Source organism: Rattus rattus, chromosome 6, assembly GCF_011064425.1.
Source record: "Rattus rattus isolate New Zealand chromosome 6, Rrattus_CSIRO_v1, whole genome shotgun sequence".
In the NCBI taxonomy this organism is placed as follows: Eukaryota; Metazoa; Chordata; class Mammalia; order Rodentia; family Muridae; genus Rattus; species Rattus rattus.
Window position 1 is genome coordinate 86,109,752 of NC_046159.1, and position 26,671 is coordinate 86,136,422.

The window sequence follows — 26,671 nt, forward strand, 5'->3', positions numbered from 1 at the left end:
GAAACATATCTATCCTGTTTACTGACATATGTCCCCAATCCAGACAGAGCTCTCACTATTCCCAGGGGCACAGGTGGATGTACATGCCACCGGAGTCGGAGGCTTTAATGGACAGTGCTTCCTTGAACAGAGGCAGACGCTGTTTCCCTAGGAGGACACTCTTCCTTATGTGGCTCTTTCTAGGAGACGGAACGGCTAAGATGACATCAAGGCTCCTGAATGCACTCTTAAATTGGCTTCCTTCCCATAGAAATCGTGGTCTTGTGTGGGTACGAGCTTCCCCAGCAGGTATATTAGGTACCTCCACGCTGCTTTGACAACCGGTCTGAATCCAGCTTCCTCCCGGGACCACTGCTTTTCTTGTCTACAATTATTATATCCGTTAAGTGATTAGGAAGGGTTTGCCACATTAGTGGGTAATTAGGAAATTGAACAAGTCAAATCAAATAGTCGCAGCTCTTTTCTTGATAGCATGCCAAGGTCCTTAGCAAGTTGGCAAGATGCTCTACTCAGGCTGGAGAGATGGCTCAGCAGTTCAGAGCATTTGCTGCCCTCCAGCACCCACATAGGGATGCTCACAACCCCCTGTTCCAGAGGATCTGATGCTCTCCTGGCCTCCTCTAGCATTAGGCATATGCATGGTGCATGCACAAACATAAAATAAAGGGACTCACACATACACGTAAAATATAAATGAAAAACAAGTTTTAAGTTGGGCAGTGGTGGTGCACGCCTTTAATTCTAGCGCAAGGGAGGCATCTCTGTGTATTCAAGGCCAGCCTGGTCTACAGCAACTTCCATGGTACCCAGGGCTAAATAGAGAAACTCTGTTTCAACAACAAACACTACATACATACATACATACATACATACATACATACACACATACATACATATATGCATACACACATTGTACACACACACACACACATATATATATATACATATATATATATTCCACTCACTATAGGGATTTGTGAGCCTAGGATGGGGGGTAGCTGATGTGTGGAGGGAGCAGTCACCTGTTTGCAGGGAGGCTAGTCATTGTTCTAGAAATGAAAGGCTGGAATAGTGACAGCCATGTACCCACCTTTACCAGTGTAAGCCCACAAAACACTTCTACTCTTAGTTCCTAGGTCACAACAAGGGGCTGAGAGAGTGAACCAGGCCCTAGTGGGGACAGCAGAGCTGCTGAGTGGACTGAGAGCTGCAGACTTCTACCTGTGCCGGTCTTCAGGGCAGGGCTGTATAAACTGCCGCATGAACAGTAAAGTCATTGCTTCTCAAACCAGGCCTTTCTGTGTCTACAAAAGCATTGTCCCTTTTCTGGGACAGCCACAGGCTTCTTGTGAGCTCTCATTCCAGGAAAGGAGCTTGAGGAGGAGGAACCAGGACTGGGGAAGAAGTAGAGCGGGCGGCCAGACTCTTAACACTAGACTTGCTTTTGCTTACGTTAGTGTTTATGGCCAACCTCTATACAGAAATACTTGCAAGATGGCCTGACCACTGAACAACAGCTTGGGGTGTAACTCTAATTAGCATCTGCTCTGTTGTTGCAGAATAGTTTTCTGGGAAAGGCTCATATCAATCTGGAATCTTCTCTGCTGGTATTGCAACAGCAACTTGGAGAAAGCTGGGTTGTTTATTTGGAGATATATATATGCTTTTTTTTTTTCAAAAGAATGAATGAAGGCTCCCAAGAACAGGGCATGTGAGGAAAGGGCAGGATCATAAGGCCAGAGTGACTGAAGGGAAATGCTTTCTTTGAGCGTTCTCTTCTTGATTCAATCCCCATCGTGGGGATGGGATCTGAATTTTAGCTGTCCTTTCAAGAAGTCTACACTTATGGTCACTTTCTAGACAGAGTAGCCTCTGTGGGGTGATACCACCAAGTAGTTTTGTACAGATCAAAGCTTCTGCTACCCGGAGATGGGGGGCGGGGTTTGCTTTGCTAGTATCTTCCTGCTGCAGGGGACTGAGTGGATGGCCTCTGGTCATGGACACTTAAGACAATGGTGACAGGTCAGGGTGTGTATGTGGAATGTTTGGCGGTTACTCATGTGCTCCATGTTCCCCTGGGTCTCTCAAGTTCAGATTCCCTCAGAGAGAGTGGCTGTTTACATTCATCTTCCTGTAACCTCCCAATACGGAGGCACTCATGGGTCCTGCACCATTGTGAGTCTCTTAGTTTGGGTTTTATTGCTGTGAAGAGACACCATGACCAAGGCAACTCTTACAAAGGCAAATTGATTTGGGCTGGCTTACAGTTTCAGAGATTAAGTCCATTATCATCATGGCAGGAGCATGGCAGCAAGGAGGCAAACATGGTGCTGGAGGAGCTAAGAGTTCTACATCTTGATCTGAGGGCAGCCAGGAAGGAACTCTCTCTGTAAACAGAAAGAGAATTTCTCCCACACTGGTGGAGTCTCAGCATATGCACACAATAAGATAAACGTATTACTTATTTAGCTCTCCCATGACTCTTACTGGTTTAATGGCCTATCTGTTCTTTCGGATATTATATGAAATATCGCATAGCCCTGCCTGTGATCATGCTTTTGGATGTGTCGCCATTTGTAAATTTTTCCTTTAATGTATTTTCAAAATATATTCCTAGATGCATACAAGTGAAAAGTCTTCTACCATCCCATTCTTAATTCTAATTTAATTCTAATATAACTGTATCAGTCACAGTGCATCCTTTCTCCTCGATTGACTAAACTCTGCCATTTTATTTAAGATAGACCACTTTAAGTAGCACATAGTTTTTTCTATCACATCTGCCAGATTATGTCTTATAATCAGTGTATTTAGATTATTTATACTTGATTTAATACTTGTATTTGGGATATATTAATTAATTTTGTTTCTTTACCTCTTTTTAAAATCATCATCATCATCATCATTGTTTTTGAGACAGGGTTTCTCAGTGTAGTCCCGGCTGCCCTGGAACTCAGAGATTTCCCTGCCTCTGCCTTCCAAGTGCTGGGATCAAAAGCATATGCCACCACAACAAGGCTTAAAGATTCATTTTTGTTTATGATTATCTCTGTGTGTGTGGGGAGGGGGTATATATGCCTGAGTGTATGCCTATATCAGTGTATGCCTTACCCCTTGCATATTTCCCTGTTTCTCTGCCTTATTTTTTAATAAGCATGTTTACCGTCCATTTACTCTTTCAACTGTCTTGTGTTCTTTTGCTACTTTTAAATGGAAATCTATAATTGCTATATAATACAAAGCAGTGCTTTCAGGGAGGCATGGTGGTGCTTTTAACCCTGACGTGTGGGAGGCCGAGGCAGAAGAATCTCGAGAGCTCGAGGCCCCGTTGGAGTACACAGTAAGACTCTCAAAATGAAGCTAAAATAAACACAATGCTCACATAACATTTCAGATTTAAAAATGTAGTTTGACACTTGGCAAATCGTGTGTGTGTGTGTGTTTATGTATACACTCTTCTCTCAGTGTCTGCAGAGATCAGTCAGTGTCAGGATACTCCCAGGAAAACAAAATCCACCAGTGCTCAAATCCCTGATACAGGACAGAGTGATTATCTTCATATACCTACACACCCTCCTGAACATTCCAATCATCTTTACATTATTATGATGCCTAATGCATTGTAAGTCCTATAAGTGTTGTCATAGCCGGATGATCAAAATGTGAATGCTTCACTCCTTCTTTAAAAGGGGAACAAGAATACCCTTGCAGGGAAGAGAGAGGCAAAGATTAAAACAGAGACTGAAGGGACACCATTCAGAGCCTGCCCACATGTGGCCCATATATATACAGCCACCCAATTAGATAAGATGGATGAAGCAAAGAAGTGCAGAAGTGTAGATCGCTCCTGAGAGACACAGCCAGAATACAGCAAATACAGAGGGAATGTCAGCAGCAAACCACTGAACTGAGAATAGGACCCCCGTTGAAGGAATCAGAGAAAGAACTGGAAGAGCTTGAAGGGGCTCGAGACCCCATATGTACAACAATGCCAAGCAACCAGAGCTTCCAGGGACTAAGCCACTACCCAAAGACTATACATGGACTGACCCTGGACTCTGACCTCATAGGTTGAATATCCTAGTAAGAGCACCAGTGGAAGGGGAAGCCCTGGGTCCTGCTAGACTGAACCCCCAGTGAACTAGACAGTTGGGGGGAGGGCGGCAATAGGGGGAGGGGAACACCCATAAGGAAGGGGAGGGGGAGGGGGATGTTTGCCCGGAAACCGGGAAAAGGAATAACACTCGAAATGTATATAAGAAATATTCAAGTTAATAAAAAAAAAAGTGTTGTCATAGCATTCAATTTAAGAAACAACAATGAAAACATCTACAGATTTTTCCATGTTTAGTGAGGTGTGATCTTTTTCTGACTATTCTTGATCCATGGTTGTTTGAATCTAAGAATGTGGAATTCACAAATGGGTATACACACACACACACACACACACACACACACACACACACACACACACACACACACACACACGCACACACACACTCACTCAAGATACAGCGTGTTTCTATGTCCCCAGGAGTTTGCATGGCTCTTGCTTTGCAGTCTGTGTCTTCCTAGCTACCATCTCCTGGCTTCTATTTTATTATTTATTATTATTATTATTCTCTTTTATTGAGCCTGACTTGCCTCAGCCTTGTATCTGTGACACTCGTGGTCTATTTTATTACACTCACATGTGTCCCTGCCTGGCTGTAGTCACTGTGCTGACTCAGTCACTCAATTCCTCTGGGAACCACCAACTCCTTTCTCACAGTCAACAGCAGGGGCCTTGTTGGAATGAAACAAAACCAAAACCCTGTCAGAACTTCTGATTCTCATCACAGGGCAGATTTATTTGAAAGGGAAGTTGCTAAAGACATTTCTCAAGGCTGTTCATGCCTACTGTTGAGATAGTTACAGCTCACCACAAGGAAGGGGAGGAGAAAAGCAAACAATTCCTGGGCCCACTTTTGTCGGTGGATTCTCAACAGCTTTGTTAAGACATCAGATCAGGCCACAAGTCCAGAGTGCCTGACAGCATCCTTCTACCCCATCAGCTAAAACTAGTGCAGTTCAATATGGCCGCACAAATGTCTTCTGATAGATCCCAAGCCCCTCAAAACTAGCTGTTACTAAGCTAAAACCTGGGCCTATAAAATGTCCTTGGAAAGCCCCCACAATTATGTGGGGGCAACACCATAGCACCGGCTCTCAATTGACTTAAAGCCTACCAACACTGGAGGTCACACAGCAGGAAACCATTACCGGCTTCCCTTAACTGTGGGTAACACCTCTCATGTGTGAATTCTGAGAGTACTGTTGCCTAATTGCTTTGCATTATTGACTCTTAACTTGGAGTGCAAAGTCTAGAAAACTGGGAACACTCTCTCTCTAGTACACCTTACAGGAACTCTCAGACATCTCTGGCAAGAATTTAGGACTGTGATGGGGAAATCCATCATGTTGACAGTGACACCCAATGGTAGGATGTTATGGTACTAGCACTGTAGACATTGGATCAAGCCCTGTGCTATATACAAGGCCAGAAATGTTCCGTTATTAAAACAGTAGCTCATGGGCAAAAGGGACTGACAGGGAACAGAGCTGTGATTAGGCTATGTACTGACAAAGGGTAGTAGGTTTCTCTTTCAAGAGTACAGAGTTGCAAAATCGCATCTGCCGTGTGACCCTTGAACACTTGCAGTGTTCAGGTCAGAATCTAGATGATCTGTAAGTGTGAGACACACCAGACTTCAAAGACTCCGTATGAGAAATAAGTACACAGACATTCCTTCATAAACGTGTGCTGTGTGACACTATTCTGGGGAGACACAGGCAAATGTTTACTTACTCCAGATAAAGAACCAATGATGGAACAAAGTATAAATACATCAAAGTCCAACTTGGTGAACAAATGAGTAGTTTTACTGGGGTTACTTAGAGGAATATGGGTAAAGGATTATTTATAGGAGCAGAAATGACTCAGAGACCTTTATCACCAAAGCCCACTCCAGTGTGGGTGGAGATTGCCAAAGCCGGAAACCTGGAGCATACTGCACCACCTGCAGGAAGCTCAACAGGTTGGAGAGCATCCTTTCCAAGCATCTTGGCTGGTCTCTACTTCTTGCAGGGGGCTGATTTGTTCCAGCCTCTTCTGGGCAGCTCAACTTGTCTGATAGTATCACTCCACTCAGCAGTCCTTGCAGATTATATATGCTTGGGTCTAGTGTATCTTGTCAGTTTTAGGGACTTCCTGAAGCTTGAATTGTTTACCTATTGAGCTTCCTTGCATAATGGACCATTTTACCTCCCCTTAGACTATCTTCTTGTTTACCTCATTCTAACAGCCTGTGTCTTAAAAACCTTCCCTCCAAAATGGAAGGTTTTAATCTTAGAGGAAACAGCATGCTTTACTGAGGACATATTAGATCAATGCGTTGCACATATTTGATTAATTGAAATATCTCATTAAGTCACCTGCTTATTTTTACTTTCATTAATGTGACTACTAAAGGAAATAAACTACCAGGATAAAGGATAAAGGGATAAAGGTGCATGCCTGATGACTGGATTTTAGTACCGAGCCCCATATGATAACTGATTCTGGAACACTGTCTTCTGCCTACCACACATGCACCTTGTACACATGCTGAATGAATAAATGTAAAATGTTATTTAAAAAAAAAATAGGGACTGGAGAGAGGCTGCAGTGGTTAAAGAGCACTGGCTCTCTTCCAGAGGACCTAGGTCCAATTCCCAGCATCCATGTGGCAGCTCACACCTGGGGATTCTGACCTGGAGACAGCCAGAAAGAGCCATGCATGATGGCACCGGCCTATAAGTCCCAGGACTCTGGAGGCTGAGTCAGGAGGATTGTCAGCCTGGAGTATGTAGGAGTCCCAGGACAACCAAAGTAACACAGCAAGATATCCATCTTAAAAAAATTAAAAAAGCCAGAAACATACCACACACACACACACACACACACACACACACACACACACACACACACACACACACACACACACTCAGGGGGTTTCCTCCCACTAACATACTCTACCTGCCTCTTGCTTTCGACCTGCATATTTTATCCTAATTTTTCTATGTGGTGTTTTTCTGCCTTGCATTCTGCAGCCCGAGGACTTGTTTTCAGACCACACCCACGGCCTTGAGTTGTTTCTTCTTGGACTGTCTTGACAGGATCTCCCTTCAACAACCATCCTCAAGGCTCCATATCCAGAGCTGGGAAAACCTCCCCCTGCGGAATGGCCTAGCTCTGTAAACCCAGTGCTATCCAACCCTTGCTATTCCTCCTTCCTCTTCTCCACCCCCTCTTCCCCTCTCTGTCCCTACTACTATCTCTCCCAGCCCCCTTGCTTCCACTTGCACCACAGGGCCTGCCCTTTGGCAGACATCAAGGACCTTCATCTCTCTGTTTCTGGTGGCACCTGCTCACGATTGGTCACTCTCTGAGGTGTCTCAGGACAGTTTGCTCTGTCTCTGGCTTCCGTTTATTAAGCACTGTGTTTCTTTGCTTCCTCTTTGATGCCCATCCCTCCTTAACTTCCTGCCAAAGAGAGCTAACTGCCCTCTGAAAATTACACAAAAAGCAGCCTCTTTGCCAGCGAGAGGTCATATGACCCATGGCTTTGTCCAGGTGGTCACAAATCAGGGGAAAGCGTCCCCTTTTGCGGGTAAGCTCTGAGGTGCCTGTGGTGGATATTATAGGAACAGCCTGGGAAGCCGAGGGAGGATTTGTGGAAATTGCAGGCACAGGAAGAAGCCAGTTAGCAGACCACTCCCTGGTGATAAGAGTTGGGTCAAGAGGAATAAAGGAAGTTGCTCAACCTCCTTTTTCCCCAGCCTTCTAAAACATGCTGACTCACCCAGGGAGAAACACGCCTTTCCCTGTTCTCTCAGACTTGTGATCGTTTTCAGGAGAAAGTTTCCACTCTGGGCTTCAGCTCTCTCACAGACTCCCAGAGACCCGCCTCATACGCTTGGAACTGACATGGTGCTGCTACAGCTCTTGCCCTCCGTTTCTCTGACTATGATTTATTTATTGAGCCAGTCAACTGCGGTTATAAATTTTTTATTTTATTTATTTTTTGATGTCACAACATATATTTTAAAGCATTAGAAAATGTTTTTGAGATTATAATTTAATTACAGTATTTCTCCATTCCTTTTTTTTCTCTTCCAACCCTTTTCATATACTCCTTTCCCACTCTCCTTCAAAGTCATGACTTTTTTTCCCACTAAATAAATTGCATGCGTGTGTGTGTGTGTGTGTGTGTACATATATATTCCTACATACAACCTTTTCAGGCCATATCTGTTACTTGAATGTATGCTTTCAGGGCTCCCTTTCCTGATCCCAGCTTTCATCAGTTGTCTAGAATTCCTTGTGTAGGGTTGGGGCCTCATGGTCTTTTCTCTGTCCAGTTTGGCATCTTCGTTGGTGTCGTCCTTATTTGGGCCGCCATGTTGGTAGACTTTATGGAGGTAGCTTCTGATATCACTAGAAACACAACCACATAGAAAGCTTCCCAGACTTCTGGCCCTTCCAGTCTTTCTGCCTTTTCTTCCAAAATGCTTCCCGAGCCTTAGATATGGGACTGCTTTATAGATGCACCCATTGGGACTGGGCTCCATTGCTTGGTGTTTTGATTCATTATGATTTTCTACAGTGGTCTCCATCTGTTGCAAAGTTTCCCTGATGAAGGGTGAGACTCACCCTGATCTGGGGGTATAAGGACAGATGTGTATACATTGTTGGTTGAGATGGTTTAATACATCAGTAGCTGTAGATTCTCCCCCAATAACCATGATTTCACTAGCACCGAGTAATTATCTAGGCTTCCAGTACCAGGCATTGTTCCCAATTCTGAGCAGGTCTTAAGTCCAACTAGAGGGCTGTTGGTCACCACCAAGGTGTGTGTGCCACTACTGCGCCCTCAGGTTTACTGTGCCACGCTGGTCATTGATGGGGTCTTGGACATCACAGCTGGGAAAGATTATTGGTCGCCTCCTTCGTTCCAGGCATGTGCCTCCATCCTTTGTCGCTGGCACTGGGTCCTGAGAGAGCCTTCATGCTTGTACAGCAATCACTTTACCATCTGAGCTGTCCAAATACCATCCAAAAACCCAAACCAGGCTGGGCATACCTTTAATCCTGGCAGTCAGAGCTATGTACAACAAGAACTGAATGCAAGCTATGAACATGAGTTATGGAAGGGGTATAAAGCTAATTGGTTTTCTACTTTTCAAAAAATACTCATTTTATTTATTTTATGTATATGAATACACTGTAGCTGTCTTCAGACACACCAGAAGAGGGCATCAGATCCCGTTACAGATGGTTGTGAGCCATTGTGTGGTTGCTGGGAATTGAACTCAGGACCTCTGGAAGAGCAAGCAGTCAGTGTTCTTAACCGCTGAGCCATCTCTCCAGCCCCCTGTTTTTCTAATTTTAATTCTCTCTTAGAACTTTTGTTTGGGGTAGGAGATAAGTATTTGATTCTAGAAGAACAAAACTCAATGTGAAGCTCTGCCGCTTCCTTTCCAAATGGCCATTTTAACTGCTTAGAAGCTCATGAAGGCGGATAGTCTTTGGATTGGGGTGATTTCAGTGTGTGACTTTTGTTTTGCAACTTCTTATAATAACGTTTGAGTTTAAAAAGAACCCCTCCTGGGGTCCCTGCAGGCTTTATAGCTGGCAGGGAAATGATCCCCAAAAGACAAGACTCAAACGTGATTCAGTCAGGTTTTGGCACAGGTGCTGGGCCAGGACTTCTCGAGTCTGACATCGGATCTTTACTTTGGCCATATTTAAGCACAACAAAATTCTGAGGAAAGGTTCTGTGGTAACAACGAACTCAGTCCTGCGAGTATAGCAAAGTCCAGACATGCTCACACAGAAGCTCCTTGCAGAGGACACATGGCTCCATTTGTAAGATGGGTTCTTGACTTAGAAACAATGCTCAAGATAACTGTCTAGGGAGAATGACTGACGTCAACATAGTGCATAGCCCAAGGCATAGACGGGATTTAGGCTGTTGTAAAGTAGAAATGGCATCTCTCACAAGGATGGGTTTTGTGGCCTAAAGTCATGCTCAAGGGTTTAGAGGGAAAGGGCCTGGGAGAAGGAAATCCAATTCTGGGAGATATGGGCAGAGCTGGCTTACCAGACAGCAGACAATCACCAGGTTGTAAACTGCATCCTCTCCCAGCATTCCAGGGGGGTGGGATAAACATCTCTTTCCTTTGAAGGATATCTGTGAGTTTAACTTGTCTGGCTTCTCCCATGCCTGTGTACACAAATACTTTTTCCCTCTACATCCTTGTTGGCTTGGCAGATTCCAGAAAGATAGTGAAGACCATGTTAGAATATTTTATCTTCCTTCAAAGGATGATGCCAGAGACTCAGAGTGACCAGCCATTTGAATTCAATGTTGTCAGCTTGATGACCTTTGGGCGTCACTTACTGAAGAAGCCATGGGTCCTGAAGTGGGTCCTAGTGACCGCATTTCCTCCCTCTCTCCCTCTCTCTTCTCAGTCTCCATGTGGAGACAGCTGTCCTGCCCTGCCATGCCTTTCCCATCAGAAGGACTAAAACAGGGAGGCAGAATAAATCTTTCTTCCCTGACATTGGTCTTTTGCCAAAGAGACAGTAACACTGACAGACACCTTTAGTGGGGCAGAACACCACGGACAGCAACGAATTATGTTGAGGTGTGGCTGTTGCTATGTGTTGTAATGTTAAATACTGCCCCCCAAGGTCTGGTTACCTCAGGGAGGAGGAAATCTTCAAGCACACCAAGAATAACTCTGCTCCTTAATTTAAAACTATTGGTTGAATAAAGATGCCGACAGCCTATAGCTGGGCAGAGGAGAGGTAGGTGGGGTTTTGGTTCCCAGGCTTGGGGTCCAAGGAAGAACAAGAGGAAGAGAGAAAGTAGAGGGAAGAGAGGACACCATGGGCTGAAGATAGGGAGAATTGGCCCTGAGGGCTGGCCAGCCTGAGTAAGAGCAAGCTAGACAGAATACGGCAATTCGTATCTTGGGGTTGTTGGCAAAGAAGCTATAATGGCATAGATGGTAGATATCTGCCCAGCCCTAATGATGATTAAAGAATATTATAAATATAAAAATGCTGTGTCTTCTATCTGGGAACTGAATGATCAACCCCCCGACTGAGATTAAATATATATTACAAGAGAATTATGGTTGTCATTGCTGTTCAGCCTCCCTGATAAAATTCTTAGGCAGGACTCCCTCCTGTCGGAGGTAGAAAGATGCAAGGAAAGACGGGAGATGGGAGAGGGAGAATCCACCAGTGAGGTCTGGTTTGCTAACAACGTCCTTTACCTCTGCAGGGTCAGCAATGAAAGGCGGGATCCTGGGTGGTGGCCCTGAATCCTGACCGCCTGTCTGCCAGCGAGACCCATGTGGTCAAAGATGAATTTGAGGAAAGTAGCTGCTGGCTACTCGAACAATGGAGAAGCGCGGCCAACATGAGATGGAAGGCGTCCCAGCCGGTTGTCACTCCCACATTAAACTGTTGAGGATCAACAGGGAACACCTGGTCACCAACATTCGGAACACTCAGTGCCTGGTGGACAACTTGCTGGAGAACGGCTACTTCTCAGCCGAGGATGCAGAGATCGTGTGTGCTTGTCCTACCCAGCCTGACAAGGTGCAGTGGGGGACACTGGTGCCGCCAGTCACTGACCTGGGTTTCTAGCAGTGGCTCCCCTTGCTGACCCCTGCAAACGTGTTGGGGGAATTTGGTATATTGGGTCAAATTCCACACTGGGCTCTGTTGTTGTTGTTGTTGTTATTGTTGTTGTTAGTCCCATGCAGCTCTGTAACACAGGGAGCATTGATGACATATGTGGACTCACACTGTGGTCTTTGGGTTATTTTCATTCTTGAGCATTCTTATGCATGACAGAAGAGACTGGTGACATATGTCCATTCACACTGGGGGTCTTGGTAGACTCATAAACCCAAAGACTTAGCTTCTGGATCAAAGAGTTAACTTCTGTAGGAGGCTGGAGGAAGCCCTTCTGTTTCAGCTCTCCCTGCTGTGGGTCCTGACCCCTAGGTAACTTTCTAAGTGTGCCCTAAGTGAGTAGGAAATACAGAGCACCATACTCAGTGCCTCAACACCCCGAGGGCACAGAGGCAAAGACTCAGGGTAGCCTCCCACAAAACCAGATTTAGAAGTGACTGCCTCCCAAGGCAGGGCCCCATTGAAGACTTTCCCACGCATGAAGTAGGAAGGAGAGCAACTCTTAGTTCCCCAAGCTCGGGGGATCTTCTGAAAAATGTAACAGAGGCCTGGAAGTCCCTGGACAGAGAAATGAAGAGTTTATCTGAAAAGAGACAGAAAGGAAACTGCCAGTATGCTGCGGGCTTCCCTTTTGATTCCCCCTCTTTTTTTTTGCTTTTTGAGACAGGGTCCCGTCTATAGTCTAGATTGATTTAAGACTAGGATCCTCCTGTCTCATCCCCGCCCAAGTGATAGGATTATAGCTGTGTGCCACTATATAAAGCTCCTGGTTGTTTTGCCTGTATTTTAAGTAAAAAGGCCATTTTGAGCATGTGATTTGATGGGAGTTGTATTACCCTCCTGCAAGATAGGCCAGTGATGCTACTTCCTTATGTCTCGGAAGTGACTACCTCCTTAGCACGCTTGTACCTGGATCCCGGTGACACAAGATTAGCAGGGAAAGGCAGAGAAAAAGACCAAAGCTGGAGGGCTCTGCCCTGTCTAATCTGTATTTAGGTTCACAGATCCTCCCAGGCTTCTTATTGCCATGGGGATGAGGTCTTGCTAAAGAGGCCCATTTTGCAGATTCCATGTTGACTCATACTGGGTATGGAGGTGGCCAGACTAGTGCTGCTGTACTAGCACCTGGGTGCACCAGATCTTTTGACTGGAAGATGCCCTTCACACAACAGCTCATATTCTTAACGTGTGTGCTGTCTGTAGGTCCGAAAGATCCTTGACCTGGTGCAGAGCAAAGGTGAGGAGGTGTCTGAGTTCTTCCTCTACGTGCTACAGCAGCTGGAGGATGCTTACGTGGACCTCAGGCTGTGGCTATCAGAGATTGGCTTCTCCCCTTCCCAGCTCATCCGGACCAAAACTATCGTCAATACTGACCCAGGTAGGAGTCAGCACAGTGGGACTACAAGCTGGAGTGTGGAGCAAGGCACTGGGGGCTGGAAATGGTGTAATACTGTGGCCCACATGGGTATAAAAGTGCAGCCAGCATAAGCAATCTGGTGGCTTTAGGCTCTACCACACCGAGCAACCCCCAGTGTTCCTTCCATTTTGGAAAGAAGAAATTCCCTGACACCAGTGTGCAGACTAGGGGCTTGCAACTGAACCAAACATGGAGCTTGTCTGTTTCCTTTTGCTTACCTTGGTTCTAGGGATGCACTCTCAGGAAGCTGGGCTTTAGGCATTCTAGGCCGGTGCCTTACCATTGATTTACATCCCTAGCCCTCCTGTGTGGCTTATTTTGGGCCCCCATGAATTATGGGAATGGCCTTAGTTCTGACTGCTTGCTCATAACTGCAGTTTTGACACGGTGGGTTTTGTTTGTTTTTTAAGTTTGTTCTAGGAGGGCTAAGGTGCCACTCAGTGGTAATATAGTTTCCGAGCATGCATAGCTCTGAGCTCAAACTCCAATACACAAATAATAATAAAGAAAAATACCTTTCCAGAAAACAACAAAATTGCCAGGTTTGATTCGGTAAAGTTCTTTGCTCACTCAGGAGCCAGTCCATGTTTGTGAAGTGCTGTAGATTTCACTCATTGACCACTTAGCTCCATAGTTTTTGTGACACCCAACACACGCTGAAGGACTGTGCTGGATACTGAGGGTGCAGTGATGCCCCGGCATAGAGTGCTGTCTTCCAGGAGTTAAGAGTCTATGGCAAGGTGGCCAGGGCTGTGGCAGCAGCGTAAGGTGTAACCGGTCAGGGCAGAGTCTGCTCTGGGAGAAGGTGATCTGTTCTAACTCTGCGTTGTGACAGCTATTGACAGCTACCAGGAACAAGGGCCCCACACTCCAATTTCAGACTCCAGTTTGGCCAGGGATTCTAGTCACTTTCCAACCCCATGTCAGAATGTCTAGAAAAGCAACTTAAAGAAGCAAAGCTTTGTTTTAGTGCCCCAGCCCACAGTTGCCATGTGCCTAAGTGGGGCTGAAGCATTATGGTAGAAGGACATGGCAGAGAACTGCTGTTCCCCACCAACAGTGACAGACTGCAAGAAGCCAGGGACAAGATACCCGCCTCCTCCCACTAGGCCCCACCTCCTAGTTTCTGCTGCTTCCCAAAAGTTCCATCAGATTACGAAACTGTCAGTGGATTCATCAGAGCCTGAAAGGTCCATCACCTACCCTAAGCCGGGTGACTGGCCGTGTTATCGGCCTTCGTGGGACATATCAGATTTAAGATGTTACACTTGGAAACAAACGTCACCTTCCCAGAGAGTGAATGTTTACAGAGAACAAGGCCAAGCAGCAGTGCCAAGGCTGAGTTTGCTCTTAGACCCTAAGGTGCCAGCTGCCCTTAGGCAGCCTCTTACTCATACTGTTCTTTTCCTTCCTGCCTGCCCGCCTGATTCCCTTCCCGTGTGTGGGTGCATGCTGGCGTGTGTGTGTGTGTGTGTGTGTGTGTGTGTGTGTGTGTGTGTGTGCGTGAGTGTGTGTGCGCGAGTGTGTGTGCAGACATTTATTCCCATGCTGAGTAGTTCCCTCAAAGGACTTCTCTTTTGCTTCCTTCAGCCATGACCAGATGTAGACAGTAATTCGTTCTCCACAATGGAATCATATGCCAAGATTTTATATCTATGAATGTCCAGAAAAGGCACATTTATAAAGAGAGGAAGCCCACCGGCAGGCGTCAGCGTCTGGAGTTGGGACAGAACAGAGGCTGGCTACAAATCAGCTCCAAAAGCTTTAGGAGGGTAATAGAGATTTCTAGAATGAACTATAGTCTTACTTACCGAACTCCAGAAAGTTACCAAAACTTACATGACTAGGATATAATGTGATTAGTAAAATTTCTGCAATGTAAATTATTATCAGTTAGGCCCAAGTAAGCTATAAATGACCTAAATTAGCTTTAAGGTTCCTCATTTCAGTGGGGATTTGTGTTTGGGGGCAGAATCTACCAATATGAGCCCAGGTTGGCCTTGAACTCTTGATCTTCCCGTCTCAGGCTCCCAAGTACAGAGATTCCAAATGTGTGTCACCATACCATCCCTCTTTATAAATTTTGATCAATCAGTGGGACTAATATGGGTGTCTGATTTTTGCTAATCGAATAATTTGAATTCAAGAGCCATTTTAAAGGAGTGTGTAGAACACTCTTTTGTTTGGCATAACAAAACATTTTTTGTCATTCGGGTATGATGGGAACATGGAAATCATGCAGCACATTATGGTGTCTCTGCTCCTTGTGGCAGATTGGGGTTCACCCTTAGGGCTTACACGGAGCATCTGTGCCCCAAGGTGCTCACCCTGGGAGCCAGCGGTTGCACTGTGTTAGCCCAGCGTATTTGATGTGACATTTGAGGCTAGGCACAGCAACTTTGTAAATCAGATGAACGCCCAGCCTTGTATGTTAGAGCCAAACGTTTTGACATCCAGTTTTGTCAGACCCTATTCAAGAACGGTATTGCAAAGCAAAGAAAGGCTGGGGTAATTTCTCCCCATACAAGACTCTCAGTGCAGACTCACTGTTCAAACAGGACTGTGGACTGGGACGGGGCAGCAGAGCCTGGCCCTCGAGTGTGAGTGGCTTCTGTCTCTAGTTCAATGACAACATTGTGTAGAGAGACAAGGGAGGCCTGTCTCAGATACTTGACTGGATGGCCTTGCAGCCCTCCAGTTGGCTAAACCTAAAGTCAAGCAGAGGGAGAGAAGGCCTGACCCTCAAGGACACTGGCTCTTTGAGGCCCTGGGGACTCTTTTAACAGGAGTAAATGATTTGGCTCAGAACCTGGGCTGTTTGTTTGCTTGTGTGCTTGCCCCTGTTTCTAGCCGCTCTGTTAATGCATCTACTCCCTCCCTATCCCCTCACCTGGTTGCCGGGAAACACTCCTCCCCGCTCCAGTAAGCAGGTATACCCAGCAGCTGCGACACCAACTGGGCCGCGATTCCAAGTTCATGCTGTGCTACGCTCAGAAGGAGGACCTGCTGCTGGAGGAGACCTATATGGACACACTCATGGAGCTGGTAGGCTTCAACAATGAAAACCTGGGCAGCTTAGGAGGCCTCGATTGCCTGCTGGACCACAGCACAGGTGTCCTCAACGAGCATGGCGAGACTGTCTTCGTGTTCGGGGACGCGGGAGTTGGCAAGTCCATGTTGCTACAGAGGTTGCAGAGCCTCTGGGCGTCTGGCAGGCTGGCCTCAAAAGCCAAATTCTTCTTCCACTTTCGCTGCCGTATGTTCAGCTGCTTCAAGGAGAGCGACACATTGACTCTGCAGGACCTGCTCTTCAAGCATTTCTGCTACCCGGAGCAGGACCCCGAGGAGGTGTTCTCCTTCTTGCTGCGCTTTCCCCACACAGCGCTCTTCACTTTTGACGGCCTGGATGAGCTGCACTCAGACTTCGACATGAGCCGCGTGCCGGACAGCTGCTGCCCCTGGGAGCCGGCGCACCCTCTGGTCCTGCTAGCTAACCTCCTAAGCGGGAGGCTGCTCAAGGGTGCGGGCAAACTGCTCACTGCTCGCACAGGCGTGGAGGTCCCCCGCCAGCTCCTGCGCAAAAAGGTGCTGCTCCGGGGTTTCTCCCCCAGCCACCTGCGAGCCTATGCCCGCCGGATGTTCCCCGAGCGCACCGCGCAGGAACATCTGCTGCAGCAGCTGGATGCCAACCCCAACCTCTGCAGCCTGTGCGGGGTGCCGCTCTTCTGCTGGATCATCTTCCGCTGTTTCCAGCATTTCCACACGGCCTTCGAGGGCTCCTCGCAGCTGCCGGACTGCGCTGTGACCCTGACCGATGTCTTTCTGCTGGTCACCGAGGTGCATCTGAACAGGACGCAGCCCATCAGCCTGATGCAGCGAAACACGCGCAGCCCGGCGGAAACCCTACGTGCAGGCTGGCGCACGCTGCACGCACTGGGCGAGGTGGCTCACCGAGGCACGGACAGGAGTCTCTTTGTGTTTGGCCAGGAGGAGGTGCAGGCGTCGAAACTGCAGGAAGGGGATCTGCAGCTGGGTTTCCTGCGGGCTTTGCCCGATGTGGGCCCTGAACAAAGCCAGCAGTCTTATGAATTTTTCCACCTTACGCTCCAGGCTTTCTTCACTGCCTTCTTCCTGGTAGCAGATGACAAAGTGAGCACCCGGGAGTTGCTGAGGTTCTTTCGAGAATGGACGTCTCCTGGGGAAGCAACCAGCAGGTCCTGCTATCCTTCCTTCTTCTCTTTCCAGTGCCTGGGTAGCGGTAGCCGGTTGGGCCCTGATCCTTTCAAGAACAAAGACCACTTCCAGTTCACCAACCTCTTTTTGTGCGGGCTGCTGGCCAAAGCCCGACAGAAACTCCTTCAGCAGCTGGTGCCCAAGGCTATCCTAAGGAAGAAGCGCAAGGCCCTGTGGGCTCACCTGTTTGCTAGCCTGCGCTCCTACTTGAAGAGCCTACCCCGCGTCCAGTCTGGAGGCTTTAACCAGGTACATGCCATGCCCACATTCCTGTGGATGCTGCGCTGCATCTATGAGACACAGAGTCAGAAGGTGGGGCGCCTAGCCGCTAGGGGCATCAGTGCGGACTACCTCAAGCTAGCCTTCTGCAATGCTTGTTCTGCCGACTGTAGTGCCTTGTCCTTCGTCCTGCATCACTTCCACAGACAGCTGGCCCTAGACCTGGACAACAACAACCTCAATGACTATGGAGTGCAGGAGCTGCAGCCTTGCTTTAGCCGTCTCACGGTTATCAGGTGAGGCTGAAGGGCACCTGAAACGGGAGAGGAGGACAGAGAGGCTTGAGGCCACATGACTAGTAACCTGGTTCAGGATTCTTGGTCTGTCCATTACACAGGGCCTCAGCCCTTCTCTCTGGGAATGGGTGGGGGAGGCAAGGAGGAGTCAGGTGACCAGTTCAGCTCCAGATGAGCATCCTGTAACTAACTAATCTCAAGGGAGAGAGTTGCTATTGTCTTAATATGGCCAGCCCAACGGCCAGTGTACATGGAAAGTGGGTGAAATGCATTTGGGTTGTAACCAGCTTAATGTTCTTTCCCCTGTAGTGACAATTCTGGAATTGTCTAGAATTTGGGTTCTTTAAAAAACATCCCACAGAAATATGATTGTGCTTTCGTCTTAATCCCAGGTGTAGGGATGCAGGGCTGTGTTGGACTGTCTATAGCAGCTGACTATGATTTGCCTCGTGCTCCATCAGAGGCATGGCTTTGCCAGCTGCAGATAGTTTCTGCGATGTATGACATTTGAAACTCTAGGAACTTTTCAGAGTGTACATAAATGCTAAAGCCCTAAAAGGGCTGGTGGTTTCTGGTCATTCAGGTGGGGTTGGTTGTGGTCTGTTAGTCATGCTTAAAGAAGAAAAAGAAATTAGAATCATATCCCCTTTCTTTCCTCTCTAGTGATAGGGGGTGAAACAGGTTGGGGATAAAGGGTGGGAAGAAGAACCCACAAAGTAGCAAAGAGCACCAACATTCCCTGTAGAGGCAGGGGCTGCTATGGCCTTGGAACAATAGCGCCCTTTCAGGGGAATAGGAAGCAGAGACAGGGCAGTTAAAAAATTGCTTCAGGCCCCACAGCTGAGTTGTGGTGGTGCTGGAAGGGGAAGAGCTGCCCTTGAAGATTAGCTTGAGGCTCAGAAAGAGCAGAGATTCTTGCCTTTGGCTCCCGGTCTCTGGTGTGGCTCCAGGGAAGACAGACTATGAACTAATTCGGCCTTGCTTCTCTTGCTTCTTATCTCACAGTTGCATACATGTGCTGCCTTGGGGTGTTTTCTCTACTTGAGAGTAGACGTGAGAGACCACTCTGCCTCTCCTGTTAGCATTTCCTGTATGAAACAAACCTTGTTAGTCTCTACAGGGACTTCAGTCTGCCACAGCTTGGCTCATGCCATTCTGTAGAACAGAGGGGATTTGGAGTTCATTCTTAGGTCCGGAACTAGGTGAAAACTATGTGGGGACTCAGGGTATATGAAGGCTGAAGACGGACAGCAGCCTAGAACCAACAGCCAGCACCAGTCCTGGGTGCATGAGTCAGCCACTAGCCTGGGCAGCCTCCACTCAGTAGGCACTTATCCACTAGCACCTCTTCTGTAAGGAGGAGCTCAGTAGCAGAGTGGGACCCTGTCCTGTCTGGTTGTTCTCCACACCGACACAGGAAAGAGCAGCTTATAGGACAGCAGGCTTATGGGCAACCTTACAGAAACACTTGAGGACATCAGGTAGGATTAATTACCATAAAGAATTTGAGAAAACATCATCTTAGTGGCTTACATATATCTTACTTCTCTCTGGGGAGGCTGACCACCAAAGTCCAGCTCTCAAAGTATTGAAGCCCTGCCATCTTGGCTCACCCAATTAACATGCCCAATTAAAACTAAACACCTCATCCTAATGCAGGGCTTCCCCTTCTACCTTTACAAACTGCCATTTTCCTTTGCACTACATCTGTCTTCTCTCTATCCAGAGGCAGTCATTTGTCCCCACAGGGACAAGCACTCCCTTGTTCCCTTACCTTTCTCCCTCATCCTCCATCTCCTGTCTGTCTCTTACTCCCTGCCCTCTGTCCCTCTGGGGCAAATACATCTCCTTTATGCTTAGGACTTGGTCTTGGGGGTCCCAAGCTGATGCTGTTTCTACAGGTGTGGAGGAGGAGAAGGTTTATGGTAGATATGAAGAGAGCACTGCCAGAGGCAGAGACATCTGAGAGAATCTGGGGCAAACAGGACAAGACTGAGCTGGGCCATATGGGGAAGTGGGGGGAGGGGAGAGACAGGAGACCAAGAGTCTAAAAGGACAGAAAGAGTAAAAAAGAACCAGCATTGTCATGTCTGGATTATGTAGGGTAGAGCTGCTGGGGAAGGACAGCCTAATCCCTGGGCCGGACAGTTCAGGGTAGAGGGCAGGAAATGCTGGCAAGGAGCAGGTGTGGACTGAGGGATGCTGGGAGAGCCTGGTGGCCAGGGTCTGCTCTGATATATTAATAGGCTTCTCAGCCCTTTGTCTCTGGTTTAAGACCTAAGAGGATGGCTGTGCTGTGAGTACCCTGTGCTTGTGCTGAGACCAATACTGTGGGGGACAGGCACTGAGAGGCTGACCTTATCTTTTGATGTGGCTTGATAATAGAGCTTTTCCTGATCACTTTTTATTTGTTGTGGATAAGTTTGTGGTCCAACTCAGCCACAGCCTGTGCTAGTAAGTAAAGTTTTATTGGAGCATAGCCATGCCCTTTGTTTGTTTCTCTGGTTGTTCCACCCAGTAGGGTTCAGCAGTTCTGGTTGGACCAGCAAAGCCTTCAGCAGTTTTAGTGTAGAAAGTCTGCTGCCCCCATCCTGTCCCTCATGAGGGGTTGGGGTGGGGGGTCCTGCTCTCACCTTGTCTCTCAGCTGTTTTCCTTCTTTAAGGTCAGGGTAGCTTGTTACAGAGATTGCTTGGTGGGAGGGGTGGGGGTGGGGAGAGAAAGAGAAAAGGGAAAGGGGACGAAAGGGAAGGCTATTGGGGCTCAGGGGCACGCTTGCCTAGCATGCTGCAAGCTCTGGGTTCTACCCCTGGACTACCAATAAACACGTGTACAGTTTTGTCATGAGAAGCTATTCTGTTGGTTCAGAGATTTTTCTAGAGAAATTGCAGCCTGTGGCTGGCCCTTGACCTACAGGGAAGCAGCCCCTGAGGCCCTGTTTTCCTGTTTGTCCTGTGGTCAGTGCCCAGTCTGGCCGGCACAGGCAACGTTTGCCTTAGAAGTTAGCTGGAGGATTGCTGCCAAGATACGCCCTTTCCCAGAAAGCTACTGGTTTCCCTTGAGATTTCCCACCGAGGGCTGCTTCAAAATGAGCAATTTCCCTGGGCAGGGCCTTGGAGCTGGGTCAGTTCTAGTGGGGATTGTCCTGTCCTGTATTTTGCAAGTTATCTCGTGTCCTGACCCCACTCCTCAGTGGCAGTGATCTCTAAAGGAAGCCCCTCACATTTCAGACTTCATGAAGAGAGGATGGAGAAACCACACCCAAAATGCAGGATGCTGGAGGTAGCTGTCCACGCATGCCCTTCTTGTCTCTTGCGGCCCTTTTGTTTCAGGGCTGTGCTACAGCCTTGTTGCTGGCCCTGCCTATAGACATTCTTGGACTGTGTAAGGCCTTGGATGCTCCACTGCCCTGACCCGCAGCTGTCTTCACTGTCGTGTTTTAGACTCAGCGTCAACCAGATCACCGACACTGGGGTGAAGGTGCTGTATGAGGAACTGACCAAGTACAAAATCGTGACATTCCTGGGGTGAGTCTTGCTTGAGGATCCTGGGCCTGCTACCTTGTCATAATTCTAAGCAGCAGAAAGTTAACAGCCATGTGGTCCAATGGAGACAGGAATCATGGCCAGTGTTGGCATCCTCCAGCCTCAGCCTCCCACATGCTGGGCTTACAGGCATGTACCACCACATATGCTCTTCGGTCTGTTCTAGGCTTAACCAGTATCTAGATAGGATTTGAGCTAGTCACAAACTCGTGTGGAGCCCAGCTTCCTTCCTTAAAAAACTGAGACCCAATCCGGGAAAACTACTTTGGAGGATATAAAGTATGTCCAAATAAGTTTCCTAGATGTTAAAATACCTGCTTATACATTAGACTTGACTACTTCGGGTCTGTCCCTTGGTCAAAAGCAAGGGGCATATATGCTGAAAATTAGTAACACAGCAGAGGGGTCCTAGCTAGTATCGTCTTCAAATACCTCAGAAAAGGGACTGAATACCCAAAACCAAGTAGGGCTAAAGACCACACGTAGATCCACGTCAGTTGCTAAGTCAGTGTCTTAGGGCTTTATTGCTGTGAACAGACACCATGATCAGTGTAAGTTTTATAAAGGATGACATTTAATTGGGGCTGGCTTACAAGTTCAGAGGTTCAGTCCATTATCAACAAGGTGGGAGCATGGCAGCATCCAGGCAGGTATGATGCAGGAGGAGCTGAATTCTACATCTTCACCCGAAGGAAACCAGGAAAAGACCGAGCATCCCCAGGCAGCTAGGAGAAGGGTCTCCAAGCCCACCTCACAGTGACACACTTCCTCCAACAAGGTCACACCTTCTGATAGGGCCACTCCCTGGGCCAAGCATATGTAAACCATCACAATCAGTTACAAAGAATTTTGAGTTTTGGAGTTGAGGTGAGGGCATGTGGCCCCATGGCTGCTGCTGTTTCTGTCACTGAGGATCCCTGGACCTCAGCGGCCCTGGAGTGTAAGGACATATAGTCAAAAGGCCCCAAACTCCTCTCTGTTCTGTATGAGCAGACACAGGACTTTACTCTTCAGACAACCTAAATCCCCATCACCAGCGTTTACTGCGTTGTGCGCCAGGGTGCATGGTGGCATATTCTCCCTGTGACCGTGGGGTGGAGAGGTATAAGAAGGAAGTCTGACTTTAGAGCCAGGCTGATGCAGAGCCCAAACTCTGGGAACCAGTAGGCAGCATGTACTCACGGTGGGAAGGGGTGCTCAAGTGACAGTGAGACTTACAAAGGCCCCTGGCTGTGCTCTCTCTCCAAGTTTATACAACAACCAGATCACCGATATCGGAGCCAGGTATGTGGCCCAAATCCTGGATGAATGCAGAGGCCTCACGCACCTTAAGTAAGTAAGTGGGGAGGGGCGGGGACTCCTTAGACCTCGTTTTTCTCTACAAATACCAGGCTCACCTTTTCCTTACTACATGAACCAGTGTCCTCATAAAGAGGTTTCACCCTAAAGCCTTTGCCAGCCCCATGGCCTTACTGGTCCAATTGGCCAAGTGTGTTCATCCTGTGGAGGAACCCAGTGTGGGGCCTGGATTGCAAAAGGGCCACCTGTAGGTGGGGAGTTAGCACTTTAATCTCCCTAACTATTGGCTAGGAAGAAGGGTTGTATCTATTGCCCTCTCTGGAATGCCAGAAAAGATCCTCCTCTCCCAAGGAGCTTGATCCTTGGCACTGTCACAGATAAACCCTTTCAGGCTGCTGACCATCCAGTCCTCCTGACACGCCCCTTGGCCATTGTCAGTAAGTGTGAGCATTCTCCAGCCTACTGAAGTGAGTGATGGCCCTGGGGTCACTTAGAGAACCCCAGGAAAGGCCCCAGGCGTTGACCACCAGCAGAGATCATGAGCGATCTCCTTGGGTGGCTGGTCCCAGACTTAGATATATGTGTACTGGGGGCAAGATCACACTGGCAAGACGGCCTGCTGGGCTCGGTGCTGGGAAGAAGGATGGCCCGGGTGGAGTGCCTATACGGAGACTAACCGCGCATGCTTCTCTCGGCAGACTGGGGAAAAACAGAATAACAAGTGAGGGCGGCAAGTGTGTGGCCCAGGCTGTGAAGAACAGCACCTCCATTGTTGATGTTGGGTGAGTAAAAGGGACCTCACACACACACACACACACACACACACACACACACACACACACACACACACACGGGTGCACACAGCCCGACAGCTGTGTGGGCGCTGGCTGCGCCTTCGGACATCAGTGAGCCAGAAGGATGCAGCACAGACACCCTGGTGTGACTTCTGCATGAAAAATGGGCGGGAAATCCCAGAGTCAGTGACACTCAGAGCTTCACAAACTTTTAGTTACTCATTTAAAAGTCAGCGTCTTTGTGACCGGAACTGGAAAGAGGCATCCTAGCTGCCAGTCATTGGTCTTGGTTTTAAGAATTTATTATGGGCTGGAGAGATGGCTCAGCGGTTAAGAGCACCGACTGCTCTTCCAGAGGTCCTGAGTTCAAATCCCAGCAACCACATGGTGGCTCACAACCATCTGTAAAGAGATCTGATGCCCTCTTCTGGTGTGTCTGAAGACAGCTACAGTGTACTTATATAATAAATGAATAAATCTAAAAAAAAAAAAAAGAATTTATTATCCTCTGGGTAGTTTTTTTATATTAAAAAGGATGGTAAAATGTGCATGATATAAAGTCAACCACTTTCACCATGTTTAATTGTGCAGTTCTGTGGTATTAATTCATACATGTAAGACAGCCATAAGACCATCCTCTCTAAAGTACTTCTTGGCTCTGGAGCTAGCATGCTATCCATTTCTAGACATCCAAATCTGAAGTTCATCACAGTTAGTTACTTACTTACTTAGTTAGTTAGTTAGTTAATTAGTTAGTCAGTCAGTCTCAGACTCTGGAGTGTGAAGGCAAGAGTGTTACAATTCAGTGCCAGCCTCAGCTCTATATCAGGTTCAACGCTAGCCTTGTGTGCGCGTGAGTGTGTGTATGTGTGTGTGAGTATGTGTGATGTGTGCGTGAATGTGTGTGGTATGTGGTGTGTGTGTGTGTGTGTGTGTGTATGTGGTGTGTGTGTGTGTGTGTGTGTGTGTGTGTGTGTGTGTTGGTCAGCTTTGGTGTTCTAACTCTCCACCAAGACTGAAGGGCATGCAGGGCCTGGTTGGCACAATCCTTGCCACATACAAGGAAGATTACTGGTGTGGTTTCAGCCACAGCTCCAGGCCTTGGCTTCCTGGAAGGCCAAAATCATTTACATCCCTTTGCTGCCTCTGTTGATGCAGGGTAGGACTCCAACTCCTGTGCACTCCTTTAGAGTGGCCCATGTTTTTCTTTCTATGGCACTTGCTGGCTGAGTGTCTCAGACCAGAGCCTTCTGGCGAAGTTCAGAGGGGCTGGTCTCAAGCTGCACAACCTGCTGACCTGCCTCTCTGGGCTGAGGCTTTGTTGCATTCACAGCTCTCTATTACGGGTGGCCTGGGGCAGGCTTTTTTTGCAGCTGCAGGCTGGGCTGAGGTAACTGCTCTGGGAGTTGCCTGTTGCGAATGAACCCAGAGGGCAGCTGTCACCAATTGGAGGTGTGGCCAGTTAACAGTTTTTTTGTTACCTCTGCTTTCAGGATGTGGGGCAATCAGATTGGAGATGAGGGAGCAAAAGCCTTCGCAGAGGCGCTGAGGGACCACCCCAGCCTGACCACTCTTAGGTAACATACTTTCTGAGATGTGGGCTCCAGGGGCCCAGGGAGAAGCTGTGGGAGGGGGTGCCTGGCTTTTCTACTGGATTGGCTTCTCTTGCTAAAGTTTTCCTCAGTGGGGGTGAGGCTTGTGGTCAAGTCCATTACTCTCAAGTACCCAATGACCAACAGGATGACACGGGACACTTGCAGCCCCTCAGTTTTCTCCATGTGCACCCTTTGTAGGGGCAGAGGCCAGGAGCGATGTCCAAACCCAGATAAAATGGAAGGGACACTGCCAGCAGGTTCCCGTTCCTTCCTCTTTCTCAAACGACTCTAGGACAGAGGGGACCCTCCCTTCCTGTGAACACCCTTCCATTAGCATCCTGGCCTGACACCAGAACCTTGGAGTCTTAGAGTTTTATAGGCTCTACCATGAAAAGGAGTCCAAGACTCCAGTCAAAGAGACTTTCCCGGGTCTTGCCATGGGTTTCTGAAACTCTTAGATGATCTGAGCAGTCCTGTGAATCCCTCAGGCATTCAAGCCCGGCCCAGTCCACTTTCGGAGCACCAGGATTCCTTGGCCTTCAGCTCAAATGCAAAGCCCTGAGTTCTGCCTTTGTTTCTACCTGGTCTTTTCAGGAACAGCCACAAGCCTGCCCTCACACTCTCAGGCACCTGCTGAGCCAAGCACCCCGACTCCCGCCTGGGGCTGTGTCTAGATAGAAACTTCCCAGGTGACTGAGCATTGATGGCAAGGCCCACAGTGGACATGTGTGTAGTAATCCATCCCCTGTGTCTTGCTTTCTAGTCTTGCATTCAATGGCATCTCCCCGGAGGGAGGGAAGAGCCTTGCACAGGCCCTGAAGCAGAACACCACTCTGACAATATTCTGGTAACTTTTTGAATCATTTCTGAGGGTTGGGTCTGGTCATTATTCTGGAGGTTCCACAGGTTATGAACTCTAAACTGAAAAGGGTTTCCTCATTTAAGAAGTAAGTTAAATTTCCCCAAGCCTAGGACTACAAGGGTGAAGAAGGCTTGTTACTCACTCTCAATTTAGTTAAAGGAGCCGGAAGTCCCCTCCAAACAATCTCTCTCAGGCCCAGCTTCCACACACCTGGCTCAAAGCACCGCCCACCCCCTGGCACTGCTCTTCCTGCAGCTGCCCCTAACCATGCATACACATCAGGATTTGGCGTCCATGCCCCAGATGGCCTATCTCTAGAAACCTGGAATCCTCACACTTAGTAAGTGGATGTTACTGATGGGGCTTTTGGGCACCCCCATCTTTCTGGTAGGCCATTTCGCCTTTCATTTTCCATTATCTTTATTTGTGAGCAGTTTACATTCCTCTGCTCTCCTCTTGCCTTCCAGTACTCGTTAGATCTTGCCAACACAGTGTTAGTTACTTATCTTGTGGCTGAGACAAAATACCTGAGAAAAGTAACTTAAGGAGAAAAGTATTGATCATGGCTCACGGTTTGAAACTACTGTGCATGCCGATAAGGAAGGCATGAAGCAGGAGC

At 47.9% G+C, this 26,671-nt stretch overlaps 1 protein-coding gene across 2 annotated transcripts in view; it reads left to right on the top strand.

Moving 5' to 3' along the window:
* Positions 1–26,671, top strand: part of Nod1 (nucleotide binding oligomerization domain containing 1) — a 47,556-nt gene that overhangs the window by 13,290 nt on the left and 7,595 nt on the right. The window contains exons 2-9 of one of the 2 annotated variants that reach the window (XM_032906452.1): positions 11,376–11,695; positions 12,998–13,172; positions 16,135–17,959; positions 21,401–21,484; positions 22,751–22,834; positions 23,500–23,583; positions 25,089–25,172; positions 25,954–26,037. In XM_032906452.1, the coding sequence (XP_032762343.1) occupies positions 11,495–11,695; positions 12,998–13,172; positions 16,135–17,959; positions 21,401–21,484; positions 22,751–22,834; positions 23,500–23,583; positions 25,089–25,172; positions 25,954–26,037 (2,621 nt within the window). In that variant the 5' untranslated portion in view covers positions 11,376–11,494. Of the gene's footprint in view, positions 1–11,375; positions 11,696–12,997; positions 13,173–16,134; positions 17,960–21,400; positions 21,485–22,750; positions 22,839–23,499; positions 23,585–25,088; positions 25,173–25,953; positions 26,038–26,671 lie in introns of those variants that run through there. The other variant, XM_032906453.1, reaches the window with a different exon arrangement.